A 14,236-nucleotide genomic window follows, 5' to 3' on the forward strand; every position below is an offset into this window, starting at 1 on the left:
CTTTCCTGTTGTGGAAATGTTAATGTGGATCGAAAAATGTTTCATTTGGGTCCTTTAAATGTGTGTTGGGGTGGTTGGTCAGGATTACCAGTGACATGTTTTCACTGAGAGAGTAGATTAATATAAAAAGCAGAATATAAAACAAAAACATTCCCCAGCAAGCAATAGGAGGACCAAATCAATCGTAGTTTTAAATGGGTACTCAAAAATCATTGATACCGCACGTGTATTTCTGATAAGCAGCGGTTCCATGTCGAATTTGGATATAATCATTCCCTGCTATAACAGAAAGAAAGTCCCTGTTAACACAAAAGAGGAATACAAAACATCCACCCGTGACCCCCTGCCAGTCTATTCACCTGGATGTAATGCAACCATTAAGCTGGACTGTTACGCCCGTCTAACATCGGTGTTTGCTTCCCCAGAGCGACGACTCCAATAAACCCATTATTAATTTCAGCGACAGCCCAACCCCCACGCTGGTACAAGCGGAGAAACAGGCCAAGTAATGATGTTAAGCGGCAAGAGGCGAGGAAGCCATGTCCCTTAGCAACAGTTTCCCGTCTCTTCCGACGCTGTGATGCTGTCTGGGATAAACAGATTCTGGTGTGTATGTTTGTTTGAGAAGATGTGTCTGTATAGCTATATGACGTGTCATCACTTTGGCAACTCAAAAAGCTTCGCATCATGTCTTCTGGATACTCAAAAAGTCATCATATAAGGTGTTATTGATGTTTATAGGACACATTTCAGAAACGTAACATTTGTAATCTGTCACGATCATACGAGCACTTCTCTAATTCTCTTTTAAACTGTTTAGTTATGGTAATTAACACGTGTGGTGTAAGATACTTTTTTTCCAACGCTAAGTATAAAGCCATTTGAGAATATAAAAAATGAGAACCACTTATAAAATGTAATAAAGCTTGTATGGTATAAGATGTAATGCATTGTAAAACTATTAACAGAGTTTAACAAAGCTTTAAGAATGCATTATATTAATAAAATATAAATATATAAATAATAAATATTATAAAGTAATAAGTATCTACTGGAGCCAAACTAATAAAACATGTATAATAATGTAACATATTTCATTATTAGATAGTCTGTTGGTTTTAAGCATCTTAGCTCAGTTTTGACTCCTCCCATACTGTGCTGAATGTGCAAAAGGTGTTTCGGTGTGTGCATGATTTCAATAATGGTGGCCGTTTGAATCATGAAACATACATCATGATCTTCATATTTGTGGGTGTGTGCATCAGATGCTTAGGTACTGTACACATCTATACACTCAATCAAATGTTATTCTTGGTCTGTGCTGCCTCTGTAGTTCACAGATACAAAGCCATGTTGGTGTTTTGCACCCTCTTGAGTTAAAACACAAGAACTGTTGTTTTCTTCCTTAATTCCAGCACAGGGGGAAGTGTTACTTAGCAGCCACAACACTGACATCTTAAATGATGACATCTCTTATTTCATGAGAAATAACAAGCAACCTTGCATACTACAGCTGGTATGAAAAGCAAACAGAGTCATATAGGTAACAATCTTAAGAGAATATATGAGAGTATGTGGGCTTCATCTATTACTGTGAATCACAATATGAATTGAGTTATTGTTTTACTTTAAGTCATTTCACACACAACTTTATGAAGGTATAACCTCTAGCCTTCATGTATACCATTATACCATCTAAAATGTTGCCATATAGTGGAGCCTACAAACCGACTCTGTTCAGGTTCAGGTTCTTTATTTGTACCCGTACTGTAGATTTAGTTTGCAGATAAAAAGACAAGGGATCCATCCTGACACACTCTAAAAACAAACACAGACAACTGACACATCTCTAATAAAAGAACTAATACAAGTACAAGTACACCCTGCTCCGTCAAATCTCAAAATATTACAAATGTTTTTACTGTTGTTGGTAAATCATGCTGTAAAGTATGCCCATAGGCCTTTTGTTTATCAGAACCATGTAAAAGCACAGCATAAAACATACAGTAAGAGACACATAGCCTACTGTACACCCTTGTAAAAACTCAAATGAATAATGACTGTACCGTGCAACCACTTATCCAAGGACTGGAATGCCTTATCCTATTTTCGACAAATATAGGGGGTCAAATATATACAATTGCTCCGTAAACTCCTGATAAGTGTTACATCAAACATCATGTCAGATACTTGTCTTCGTTGCAACTGTCATCAATGAAAGGAAGATCTCTAGCGCTATCTGCAGTTTAAATAGAGCACTGCATGCCAAACCATGCATGTTCCAGTTGTGTTAAATAATGCTCCAGAACTGAGAAAAGACAAGATAGAGGTTTAAATATATATGTCGTAATGTGTGTATTACAGTTTTTGTCTCATAAATTGAACAAAGTATTAGCAGACAGACAGGAACGATTTAACCATAGAAATAAAATGTATGTCTCCTCCCAAGATTGCCAGGTAAAAGTGTTCTGCAACTACAGTTACAGAGAACACGTCAGAAGAGACTATGAAGACTAAAAGAAACAAACAATAAGCACCTGAAGAAAGATGGATGAAGAAGAAAAAAAACATTGTGGTAACTTTGTGGTATCTAACTCTTAACTTAGCTCGTTAACACAACTGCAAGTAGCTTTGACTGCTATCTAGAATTATCATGACCTAACAGTTTATAATGTTAAAACAGATCAGTGTTATGACATTAACATGAAAAGATTTTGGGTTCATCATCTTACACGAGGACACTTAAAATATTTGTCATTCATCAGAAGGCTTCCTCCTGGAGGGTTTGACCTCTGACCTCAAACCTTTAAAGCATTATGGAACAATTTGTTAACACAAACAAAACCATACATTTACAGTAGGTCAATGTATAAACTCTTTATAAAGGTGACTTTTTTGAAAGTATATGTACTAGGTTTTGTTTTAAATAATCATAGAGCTAGTTTAGTTTATGTGAACAACTTGAACTCAAGCAACACACTTTGAATTCTGGCTGGATTTCAGAACCAAGGCCAGCTCCAGTTCAGAACCAAGGTCAGCTCTACAACCAGGATGGTACCAGGCCAGAACCAGACGCTGTGTGCTGTCCCAGAACCAAGAACTGAATAAGACTTTAAATAGACCCTCTGTGTTATATGTTTTATGATAGACCCTCTATAATGGGGGACAAACTCTGTCATTCTCATAAGCTTAATAAAAGGGTTTTGATTTGATTGATAAAAACAACAACAACAAAATAATCGAAAAACTCAGAATTATAATTATAAAAACCTAAATACAATGCTGCATTCTGCTGCCACATTTCACATTTAGTTACTTCAACAGAGGTTTTGGGAGATACATACAAATGCAACATAAGAATGGATATAATCTTTTCACTAATCTGTTTTAACATTAAATTTCATTTGCTAATTTAAATCCACAAGATAATCCCCTGCTCTGCAATTCATGGTAAAAGCTATATTTATAAGAGGCACACTTGTGATAAACAAGCCACAAACACATGGAGAATTTCCCATAGTTTACAAAATAAAATATGATTGAACATTTTACGCAGACGCCACTATTGAAAAGCTCCACAAAAACATACCAACTAACGGGCTATTATACACTTTCACTAGCCTATTACTTGTATCAATAGTAATACAGTAGATCAGTGATTGGATCTGTTCTGTTATAGTGAAGCTTTTACTCTGAAATCCTAGTGTTTCCTGTACAATGCTGTCTCTCTCTGGCTCACTTGACGCAGGTATACAAACACCACACGGAGCTGTCAGGAAAGGCAGGAGACACGCTGGTACATGTGGTCAACAACTCTGAAGTGATCTCGGTTAAACCAGCAGTGCTGAATGTCTGCAGAGCCAGGGAGCATTGACAACCTGAATATTTGTCCAGGACGCGATCAGCTTCAAGAAGCAGCTTGAATCAGCCGTGGTTGCTCGAAGCGACTTATTTTTTGGGTTGTGATTTCTTTACACTTTCCACACTGCAGACGTTATCCAGATGTTTGAGTAGTTTTAAAGTGGCAACTGATGACAGGGTTATTCTAGCCCCCTAAAGATCTCATTGTACTTTGAGAATCACCTAGACAAAGCGGAGCAGTTTCAGGAGCTGCGGAGGGATTTAGTGAATTTGTGAAACTCAGTTCTCTCGTTTCGGACAAATGATTTCAATTAAATAACTGACTTGCCAATATCGCCCAAGACTGAATCCCGACACCCGTACATCTTCCTCTGTGTTGACATCACCTTTGTGCAGGGACTATGCTGATGAAGGAGTACCGCATCTGCATGCCTCTTACAGTGGAGGAGGTAGGTGAAGTTATCTTGGCTTTCCTAATGTTATTAGCCTGCTTTTTCTTTTAACTGTCATCATACATGTGATAAATAGACACAGGGGTGCAGATCAGCACGTTTGGTTTGATTCGTAGTGGAACAGATTATTGCAAAGTTGTCTGTCATGCAATTTTCATCTTGCACCAAAGTGCACGTTGAGCTCTACAACCGAGGTGCGGTCAGACAGCCTCCGCCGGGGGGAGCTGCTGCTGTCTCTCCTTCAGCTCAATGCGTTCAGGAGAAGTGTCCAGGGGCGGTTCTGGGGGGAGGACAACGGTGGCCAGTGCCCCTGTAACAATGAGCTTATGGCCCCCTTCTAAAGAAGAGTTTATAATGATAATACAATTGTATGTAGCGTTGTGCTGTAAGTAGCCAACGTTACGTTGAATGCATTTTGTTTTTCAAATGTAATTGAATAACATTTTAACTACTGAAACAAATTATGTTGCTTTTTTTGTGATTATACGAAACTAAAAATGTAAAAGCACCGGCTTTTGTCTCTTTTGTCCCGTATTAAATGTGCCCCTCTCATAAAAAAGCTGGCCCCAGCATGGCCTCCCAAGTAAAATTGTTACTAGATCCGACACTGGTCATGTCTTTTAAAAGCTTGTGTACAGCAGCAGAGGGAAACGTGTTGTGATTTGTAGTGAAGGACAAATAGTGCCTGTCTTTTACTTTGAGTGTTTGAGTTGTATGTTTGGTGATTGGTTGTTAAAATGAATGTGTTTGGACACACTTTGTTATGTGTATTCACAGCTCTTATTCTACTCCAACCAACACTGCATATTTTGTTTTTTAGTATTATGTACTCCTTTGTCTGGTTGCTTGTACATGTTTTTAATGCAGGAATTGAGGCGTGCCTTTAATTGTGCCTCAGAGCTGAATGACAGAAATGCACATTAAATAAACATTTCTTATATACTTTGAAGACATATTGATGCAGTGTTTGTGTTAAAGTGAAAAAAGGGGATGAGGGAAAGAAGCATCTGGTGGCTGAAGCTGCCCTCAGGTCAGTCACAGCGACACAGAAAACAGCCTCACGATTATTATAGCTGCTGTGTTTGGAAAATTAAAGATACAAATAAGATGCAATACTTCCTTTACATTCAGCTCTCAGCTTAGTTGGTCTATATATATTTGATTCTTAATTTCTTCCACTCCTGTATGTTCTTTACTCGTTTTAATGTTAAGCTTTCTATGTGTTTTATGTCTGCACCAACCAACAGATGTTCCAGCTGAAGGGTTTTATTGAAACTCACTGTGTCATAAAGGTTTTACACGCCATTTAACCCAGTCTATGATGTGACATGAGCTGCAACTTAAAGGGAGTCAATGCATTTATATGTTATCATAGTGGTTCATAGAGTTCCATAGGTACATTATATTTGATTCAGCAGTGCTGTTTGTGAAGATACAATCCATCACTGCAGTCAAGCCATGCCCCTTCTTTGTTGTGTTCTTCGATCAAATCTGTACTTTTTCTTTAGAAAGCTGACTTGAACAGCCTCTCCTGAAGTTCAGTGATCCTTATCTTGCTCTGTTGTCCTGCTTTGTTTCTGTGAGTTTTATGTTTATACTTACCAGGACGCTGCTTCATCACATCGTCTCCTAGGGCCGATTGATTATTCTCCTTCGCTTCATTCCAGTAGTGATTGAAGACACTGTTGTCCTTTTTGGCCAGCTGAAGGCTATCTCAGCTGTGGTTTTAATAATAATGATGCTGTCCAACCTAATCTTTTATTCTGTAATTAAAATGACAATTCAACCTTTTTTATCGATTCATTTTTGCATCCTGCAAGTAGATACCCGCTCACAACAAGACACGTGTGTGTGAGAGAGACAGATATGATCTCAGGAGTGTTTAAACAAATATTACATTTTAATTAACGTAGGACCAACCAAGGACATTTAAAAGGGGTCTTTATCTTTAATATAGTTGCTGTCATCTGGACAGGCGCAGATTACTCATTCTACTGCTATGTGTTCCTGTGAAAATAAGATGCATGATAAAACTAATCTTAATTTCACAGTTAGTATATATTATCATGATAAGGAATGGTTCATTTAGTGCTTTTGGTGTCCCAGTTAAATGATATGTATTGCTCACTCGACACATCATTACAGTCACAAATCAGAGTCTCTTCAGCAAGAGGTAAAACATTTCAGATAAATATCAGTCTGTCGGAGAAGTGTACAGCTTTGTTGAACAAGGATATGACAAGTCTTCTTAGGAATTGTATCACCAATATTATTATTCAGGCTTCTTCAGGGGGGTATATTGCGAAGCAGGATTTTCGCTTAGCCGGCTAAATTCAGGGAAAACTCCGGCTTTCCGGTCCTACGAAGCTGGTTCTCTTTTTAGCAGGCTAGATCTCCATGGTAATATATGCTAAGCAGCTAACCTGGTCGGGACCAGGTTAGGTTGCAGGCTAAGAGCTCAACTCAGTGAAAGCACCGCCTGCTGACCAATCAGAGCTCAGTGTGCGGAGTTTAAAGCGATCAAGTCATATTACAGGAGAAAGGAAATACAGAAAAACTGCCGTCGCAGGAAAGACGGCCGGCAAAAATCACCGACTGTGTGAACGTGAACATTAATAGAATATCACCTCCCATCTTCAGAGCAATCTGACTATTATAACATTAGCGTTAAGAAAGCTTACTTAAATATCGGCCACAACATAAGTAACCGGATCAGAGTACATTAAGTACAGTCCGCGGCATATCACTTCATAATGTATCATATATCTCCTTATCTGAGTCAGCTGAGCCGTATCTGGCCGTGCAACACTCACAGTGTCACATACTGTATGCAGAAGTATTATTTTAAGCAACACATAAGTTGACGAAACACTCGAGACAAATGTAATTGAAGTCAGATCGTGTTTTAGACGGGGCAGTGATATCATAAACCTGTTAATGTACGCATTCAAACACTTTTTCTTTTGCCAGCTGTATTCACCTTGCAGGTGCAGCTATGTGGCTTTTATCCTGGATAAAGTGTTTAAGTCATGGATGTTTAAAGTTGAACTTCTTCATTTTTGACTAGTATTAAAGTTCACTTTCATTCAGGAAGTATGACGCTGCGCTGTCAGTGCGCTTCTCCATGTTTGTGATTGGTCGAATGCTCCAAATACCACCCCTTTCATGTGAACGCGCACCTAACTAGATAGGACACGGTTGGCTTGAGCGATCCACTTGATAACCAGCGTCGTAGTACAGTTTAGCGAGAGCGCGTATGTTTTGGATTAAGCCAACCGGCTAACTCAAACATATCCAGGTTAGGTTGAACCAGGTTCGTAGCATAGGCCCCTGGACGCCATTAAGTTCAAGCACTGCTGAGAAAACAAATGTGAGACGCTGTCATGATGATCTCCTCATCTTATAAGTGCTAGTCAAGTGACTATTACACAAAAACAAAAAAATTGCTGTAGTAGAAATGCAAAAATGGAATGTCAACGTTATGAATTAAGCTTCAAACTATTCTGTAAAGCCAAACATTTAACCATACATTGTTGTTATTGTTTTAGTTAAACAGGCATATGATGCTGTTTGATGATGACGACATTAATGTAACCCTCACTTTAGAGTGTGTTTAGTGTACTGTAGGGATATGTACTAGTGAAAAAAGACACACTCTATCACAAAACATTGTTTTAAAAATCTGATATTAGGAAATGTATCATGTTTAAAGAACACACTCCGTTATGCATACTATCTGAGTAAAACAATACTATTTCTACAATGAGAACAATGGGATCTGGATTTCAACAATCATACTTCCTGTTACATCCAACACAAACATACTGTCTGCCACACATTTTTCCATGTTTTCTATTGACTCAAAAGTTATAAAATGTACGGTATCACACAACATAAATATTGCATAGTATTTTGTTACACTCGTTTAGTGTGTACCTGTGTGTATTGGAATGCTTCCTGGAGTTACATTACATAGCAAACCCATCAATTTGAATAATATACAGTCTGGATATTAAAGACTGTAGCTCTGAGTATGTTTTGCTCAGAGCTACATATTTTTTATTTTAGTCAGGCGTCTCTGTTGTACATTGTGTCCAAGTTCCCACATCAGTTTGCACATTAGAAAAAAATTGATCAAAACATTTCATTCTCTTTCATAGGATAACAAAGCCAAGGGGACGTATCTGTCACAGTGTCAACGTGGCATACAAACCCAATACTGACATCCTTTGTGATCATGTCAGTCAAGTTGTAGCTACAGAAAGAATACAAACTATCAGTCCATCACTCCATGAAAACATGTCACTCCATGAAAACATGTCAACTTGAAAGGTCTTTGTCAGTTGTGTTAATCCTAAAAAAAAATCTAATTATATAGAGACTTCTTTGAAAAAATCACTGAAGGGATGTACAAGCTTTCTTTTAGTTTTAGATGTTCTCCTGCAGCATGACAGACAGACAGACAGACTATTGTTCTGATTAAGGTGAAAGCAGCCAGTCAGTCTCCAGGGGTTTCCATATCTGCCTGCATACTGAGACGTCTAGGAACTTGTTTACGTCCCCAGAGAGGAGTCCCTGTGCTCTGAGTAACTAGAAGAGTGTTTCTTTGTTCCCCGAAGAGCTCGTTGCGTCAGACTGTGACTTATTGGCACACGCACACCAGATGGAAAGGAGCACGCTCACTAAGATTATCTGCCAGACGCAGAGAGATGTGCCAGGGAGAGAGAGTTTGCATTTGTTGAGAGCTTGATTGATGGACTGTGGTAATTGTCTGAGTCCGCCTACAGCATGATTTCGCCTTTTGAATTTATTTGCGGGCCGATGACTCGCTATCACGGCAGTTTCAGGATTCGACATTCACACGTGACAATAAAATTGATACCCACGTGCTATAACATAGCTTAGCTTTACAGAAAAACTGGGAACAGGGGACAACAGTTAACGGTGTCTGCTCAACGGTAATAAAATCTGCCTACCAGCACATATAGCTCACTAATAAACGCGCTATATCGGGAGCTGTAACTTCCTAGAGTTTCTACCGGTTGCCTGGCAACTGCTCCCACCTCATACTCACACATCAGTAGGCTACACCTCGTTAAACATTAAATTGTCTTTTTTTTACCATGTTGTTTTCACTGATTTAACAAACAAAATAAAACATTTTAGTTGGTGAGAATTAGACATGCTGGTAGATTTGGTCACCTTTTGACAGAGCCACACTTGCTGTTTCCCCATTTCCCGTTTAAGCTAACCTAGGTAGCCACTGCTTGCTACATATTTAATATAAAGACATACAAATGGTAGTGATCTTTTCAACCTACTCCCAGCAAGAAAACCTATAAGAATTAAAGATGTAAGATCCTTTTAAATCTTAGATGAATAAATTGTTTTAAACCCTCTAGGGTTTAGCCCTATAGCCCTTTTTGCGCTGTTACCTATATAGTTAATAAGTGTTCTCTATTTTAGTTGTTTATATTTGATTTTGCATTTTTTTCTATATGCCTCAAAGCCAGTACACTGCAACCCGTTGACGATATATTACTATGCAAGATTTTACATCTACATCTTCAGTACCCCATAAAACAAATCTTGCATGAAGCTTAGAAGATTTATTTGTACATTCGATTTCAGAATGCACTGAGCAGAGCTTTTACTGCCTCATCAATTACCATGCCGTTTCCTCTGCAATTAATTAACCATTCACTGCTTAAAGAATAGAGAGTGTATTCTCTGCACCTGAGCAGAGTTACTATCACTTTTTTCTTGATTGGCTCCTGAGTAATGAGCTTTGGAGAATGAGAAGAGGGAACAGGAACATCATCAGTGCTTAGTTGAAAGACAGGGGAAGTGTCTGCTTGCCATCAGCGCTTAATAAGGCAATACATGTGCCTTTCTTCCTCATTAAAAGGGAGCTTACAGGCAGTGCTAGGGTTTAAGCTACTTATCACAATGGCCTTAGAACTTCATTAAAAACCTTTGACGAGTAAAGAGCCCTTCTGACATAACCGCTCCATGATGTGATCCATGATAAAGCTGTAGGCCTATAGCTGTTTGAATACAGTTTTATCATAATACAATATTATGTAAATTCTCTGAACAATAATATGATATCACAAAGTCTGTTTTTGATTCCTTTTAGGGGCTACAATTGTTCTGTGTCGAGATCCTAATGCTTATTTAATACATATGGCTTACACTTACATGAACTCACAAACGTAAACTAAACTTAAATGAAAGATAATGTATTCTTTTTTTAATAAAAATAAGAAGAGACCTCCTGTTGTTGTAGGTCTCGTGGGAGGTCAGAACTAGTGAGCAGCTTGTCACTAAAATAAGAATAGCTGGTCCACCGTAAAGGTCAGCCTACCATCACTGAGCTGAGTTTTCCAGTCACATGTTGTTCTAGTGGCTTTCTGTGTTAGACAATGTTTTCTATGTGGCTGTGTGACACTTCACCCTTGGTTGTTACTGATAGTGATCGGTCAGTTTTGTTATTTATCTGTAGGTTATTGTGGCAATTAACTGAAAAAAGATGTGGCAACAAGGTTACTTACTCACATTGACAAGCAAGAATAATAACTACAATGGCTTCGTAGCCATATTAAAGATGGTATAGAGAGACCTCTAGGTTCAAGAGTTTTATATTTATAGTAGAGAGCTAACGACTAACAACTAATAACAGTGCAGGAACAGTTGGTCAGGTGACTGAAGGTTGTGGGAACCTGCGAGTCGACAGATGAAATAGAAGAGGGAGAGTCAACCATTATACAGGCTTAAACATTAAAACATGTCATTTGTCCAAGTAAGGCTTAAAGCATCCATTAGTACTGAAGGGAACACAGTAGCTCAAGGGAGGAATAGCAGTCAAACACAGGGATTCATTTGGTAACATGCTAGAGCCAAAACACAAACACATGTAATGACTGGCTCACACACAAGCAAAGCAAGTCAATGAAAGGGTTTAGAAACAAATTGAGCTGCCTCAAACACTCCCCAAGGGTACAGTGCAAACCTAAGAGTGTCACGCCTCGGGGATGATTATTGAAAAATTATCCAATCAGTAGTACCAATAATGTTAGAATTCTACATTTCACATTCCCTCATTTGGTGAATTATCCCTTTTAGTTGGCGTTCTCACAAGACAATAATCAACTAATGCTGACGTGTAGGTGCTGAGGAATGTTACATCGAGCTTGGGTGTGGGATCTTTTTTAACTAATAAAAATGAAAGCCTTAAGGATAGTAATACAAATGGTGGACTCAGCAGCTGTTAACATATAACATTTATGATTTAAAGCAAATAATTAAATATTCAAAAGGGACAGGGGATCACCAATGAGATCAACCAAGTGAAAGAAGCAAGGAAAAGAACATAAACTGAGACATTTGAAAAGAGAATATGCTTTTCTTATAACGCAATATATGTTAATATAATAATGTATTGCAGAAACAGCAGTGCACAAAACGTCGGGTTACATAGTGTAACCCTTTGTTATATTAGCACAGGCGGAGCCCTCTACTGGACCCTATGGGTACTCTCTTACCCCGCAAGCATTCTCCCACTGAGACTTCTATAGACGTAGCCGGCCCTGGGCGGGCCTACCTGAATGCGCGTGCATCACACCGTATAAAAAGAGGCCTCACCTCCTGACTATCATCCTACACCTCTCTTCAGCGAGCGGAATAGGACAGACAGTGCCCCGAGTAGAGGGCTCCGCCTGTGCTAATATACAAGGGTTACACTACGTAACCCGACGTTATATCTCTCACAGGCTCCGCCCTCTACTGGACTCTATGGGTACAGTGGGTGGAGATGCGATGTATACGCGCACTGTCGTCCAACAATATTCCAGCCTACTGCCCCTGACCGGCTATTATGGTCAGCAGCTGCTGCCCCACCTTCTCCTTTAACCCGGTTGTAACCGAGGAGAAATCTGGGCTGTGGCTGACAGAGCACACCCTGCTGCGCTTACCTCGCAAAAAGTGTGCTCAAAAAACAGTGCCGGGGGACCCCCCCACCCTGGATGGGGAGAGCCCCCTCGGCCCCGAAAGGGCTTACTACACGCCTGCCTCCCTGAATCCCTAAGGATAACAGGGAGAGTGCCAGAGCCCCTGCCCCACACTCAAACACTGACCCCGTGGCGAGTGTGTGGACTAAAGTGTGGAGGGCTCCCCCCCTCCTGCTCTCGGCAGGAGGAGAGCAGCCCTCCAGCCCTTTAAGGGCCCAGTGCGCCCCTCGCCCCTCCCGGGACCCTCAGAGGGCCCGAGAACAGCGAAGGCGCATTACGTCCGGGGAGGAGGTCAGATGCCAACTGACCCACAACCCCCCTCCCCCTACCAGTCCTGTGTTGCCCCCGCCAGCACAGACGAGGAGAAAGAGCCCGACATGTCCAAGAGATAAAACCTTATGAAGGGGCCTGGCGTCGACCAAGACGCCGCTGTGCATATATCCTCCACACTCACACCGTTGAATAAGGCTGCCGACGCAGCCACAGCCCGTGTGGAGTGCGCACAAACCCCCGTGGGGCAGGCTCTCCCTGCCTGTCCGTAGGCATGTGCAATGCACTCGCAGAGCCAGCCTGCCAGGCGTTTCTTGGACAGAGCAGTAAACAACTTGGGTGTACCGACAGAGCAGTTAACTCGGACACCCTTTTGGCTGACGTTAAGGCAAGAAGCAAAGCTGTTTTCCACGACAATGCTTTCAGAGAGGAGAGCTCCAGAGGCTCAAATGGCCCCGAGGCCAGCGCCTCGAGCACTAGGGGCAGGTCCCACTGTGGGGTGGAGGCGTGCACTACTGGGCGCAGCCTCCTGACCCCCTTTAAAAACCGCGACATCAGTGGTTGACTAAAGGCTGACCTGCCGCCAAATCCCTCATGGCAGGACGAGATGGCTGCTGCATACACCTTCACTGTTGAATGTGCAAGCCCTCTGTCCACCAATAACTGTAAGAAGGATAAAATAGAGCCTAACTCACAAGATAGGGGCTCTATTCTCCGCTCCTCACACCATCGCTGGAATCCTAGCCACTTTGGCCTGTAACAGGCTGTGGTGGATCCAGCTCTAGCTACCTGGATAGACTGAATAACGCTGTCAGACAATCCACCCTGTCTCAGCCTGTCCCTCTCAGGAGCCAAGCCTGGAGAGTACGGCCGAGAGTGGGTAATGCCCCGATTGCACCTGCCTCTTGAGACATCGCCCCCCCAGAACTGGGGAACCGCCCAGGGCTGGCCCACCTTCATCTGTGTCATCTCTGAGTACCACGGCGCCCCAACGCGGTCCGGAGCCACTAGGATGACTGACAGACGTTCTCGCCTCACTCTCCTCAGGAGGGGGAGAATGAGACGCAGCGGTGGAAAGGCGTAGAGCAGCTTCCTTGGCCATGGCTCGTGTGCAAACGCGTCCACCCCCAAGGGTGGGTCGTCGCTCCGAGCCACGGAGAACCACAGGGCACAGTGGCTGTTTCGCCAGCTGGCGAACAGATCCACTTCCGCTCTCCCGAACTGGGCCCAGATCTGCTTCACCACCTTCGGGTGAAGCACCCACTCGCCTGGCAGGGGGCCGCCCCTCGACATGAGGTCGGCTCCCCCGTTCTCCAGTCCCGGATATGGAGGGCTCTCAGAGATAACACCACCTCTGAAGCCCATAACCACAGTTCCTCCGCTGTGGTCAACAAGGCGGCGGATCGAACTCCGCCCTGCTTGTTGATATAAGCCACTGTGGTGCTGTTGTCGCTCCTGACCATTACATGTTCCCCCTGAATTAGGGGCCTGAAATGCCGGAGGACTAACACTACCGCCCGTAGCTCTAGGAGGTTGCTGTGTCGAGACTCTGTTAGAGCCCAGCGCCTATAGCGCCTATAGCCCTCTTCAGGCAGGTCCCTCCCCATCCTGTTCCGGATGCATCCGTGAACACTGTGATGTAGG

At 41.8% G+C, this 14,236-nt stretch overlaps 1 protein-coding gene across 1 annotated transcript in view; it reads left to right on the forward strand.

The window, feature by feature from the left end:
- The first annotated feature begins 3,757 nt into the window (after positions 1-3,757).
- The window catches only part of pitpnc1a (phosphatidylinositol transfer protein cytoplasmic 1a), a 50,203-nt gene continuing 39,724 nt past the window's right edge, over positions 3,758-14,236 (forward strand). Inside the window, exon 1 of the mRNA XM_034088617.1 lies at positions 3,758-4,310. Coding sequence (XP_033944508.1) covers positions 4,263-4,310 — 48 coding nt within the window. The 5' untranslated portion in view covers positions 3,758-4,262. The remainder of the gene's footprint in view (positions 4,311-14,236) is intronic.

Source organism: Pseudochaenichthys georgianus, chromosome 8, assembly GCF_902827115.2.
Source record: "Pseudochaenichthys georgianus chromosome 8, fPseGeo1.2, whole genome shotgun sequence".
In the NCBI taxonomy this organism is placed as follows: Eukaryota; Metazoa; Chordata; class Actinopteri; order Perciformes; family Channichthyidae; genus Pseudochaenichthys; species Pseudochaenichthys georgianus.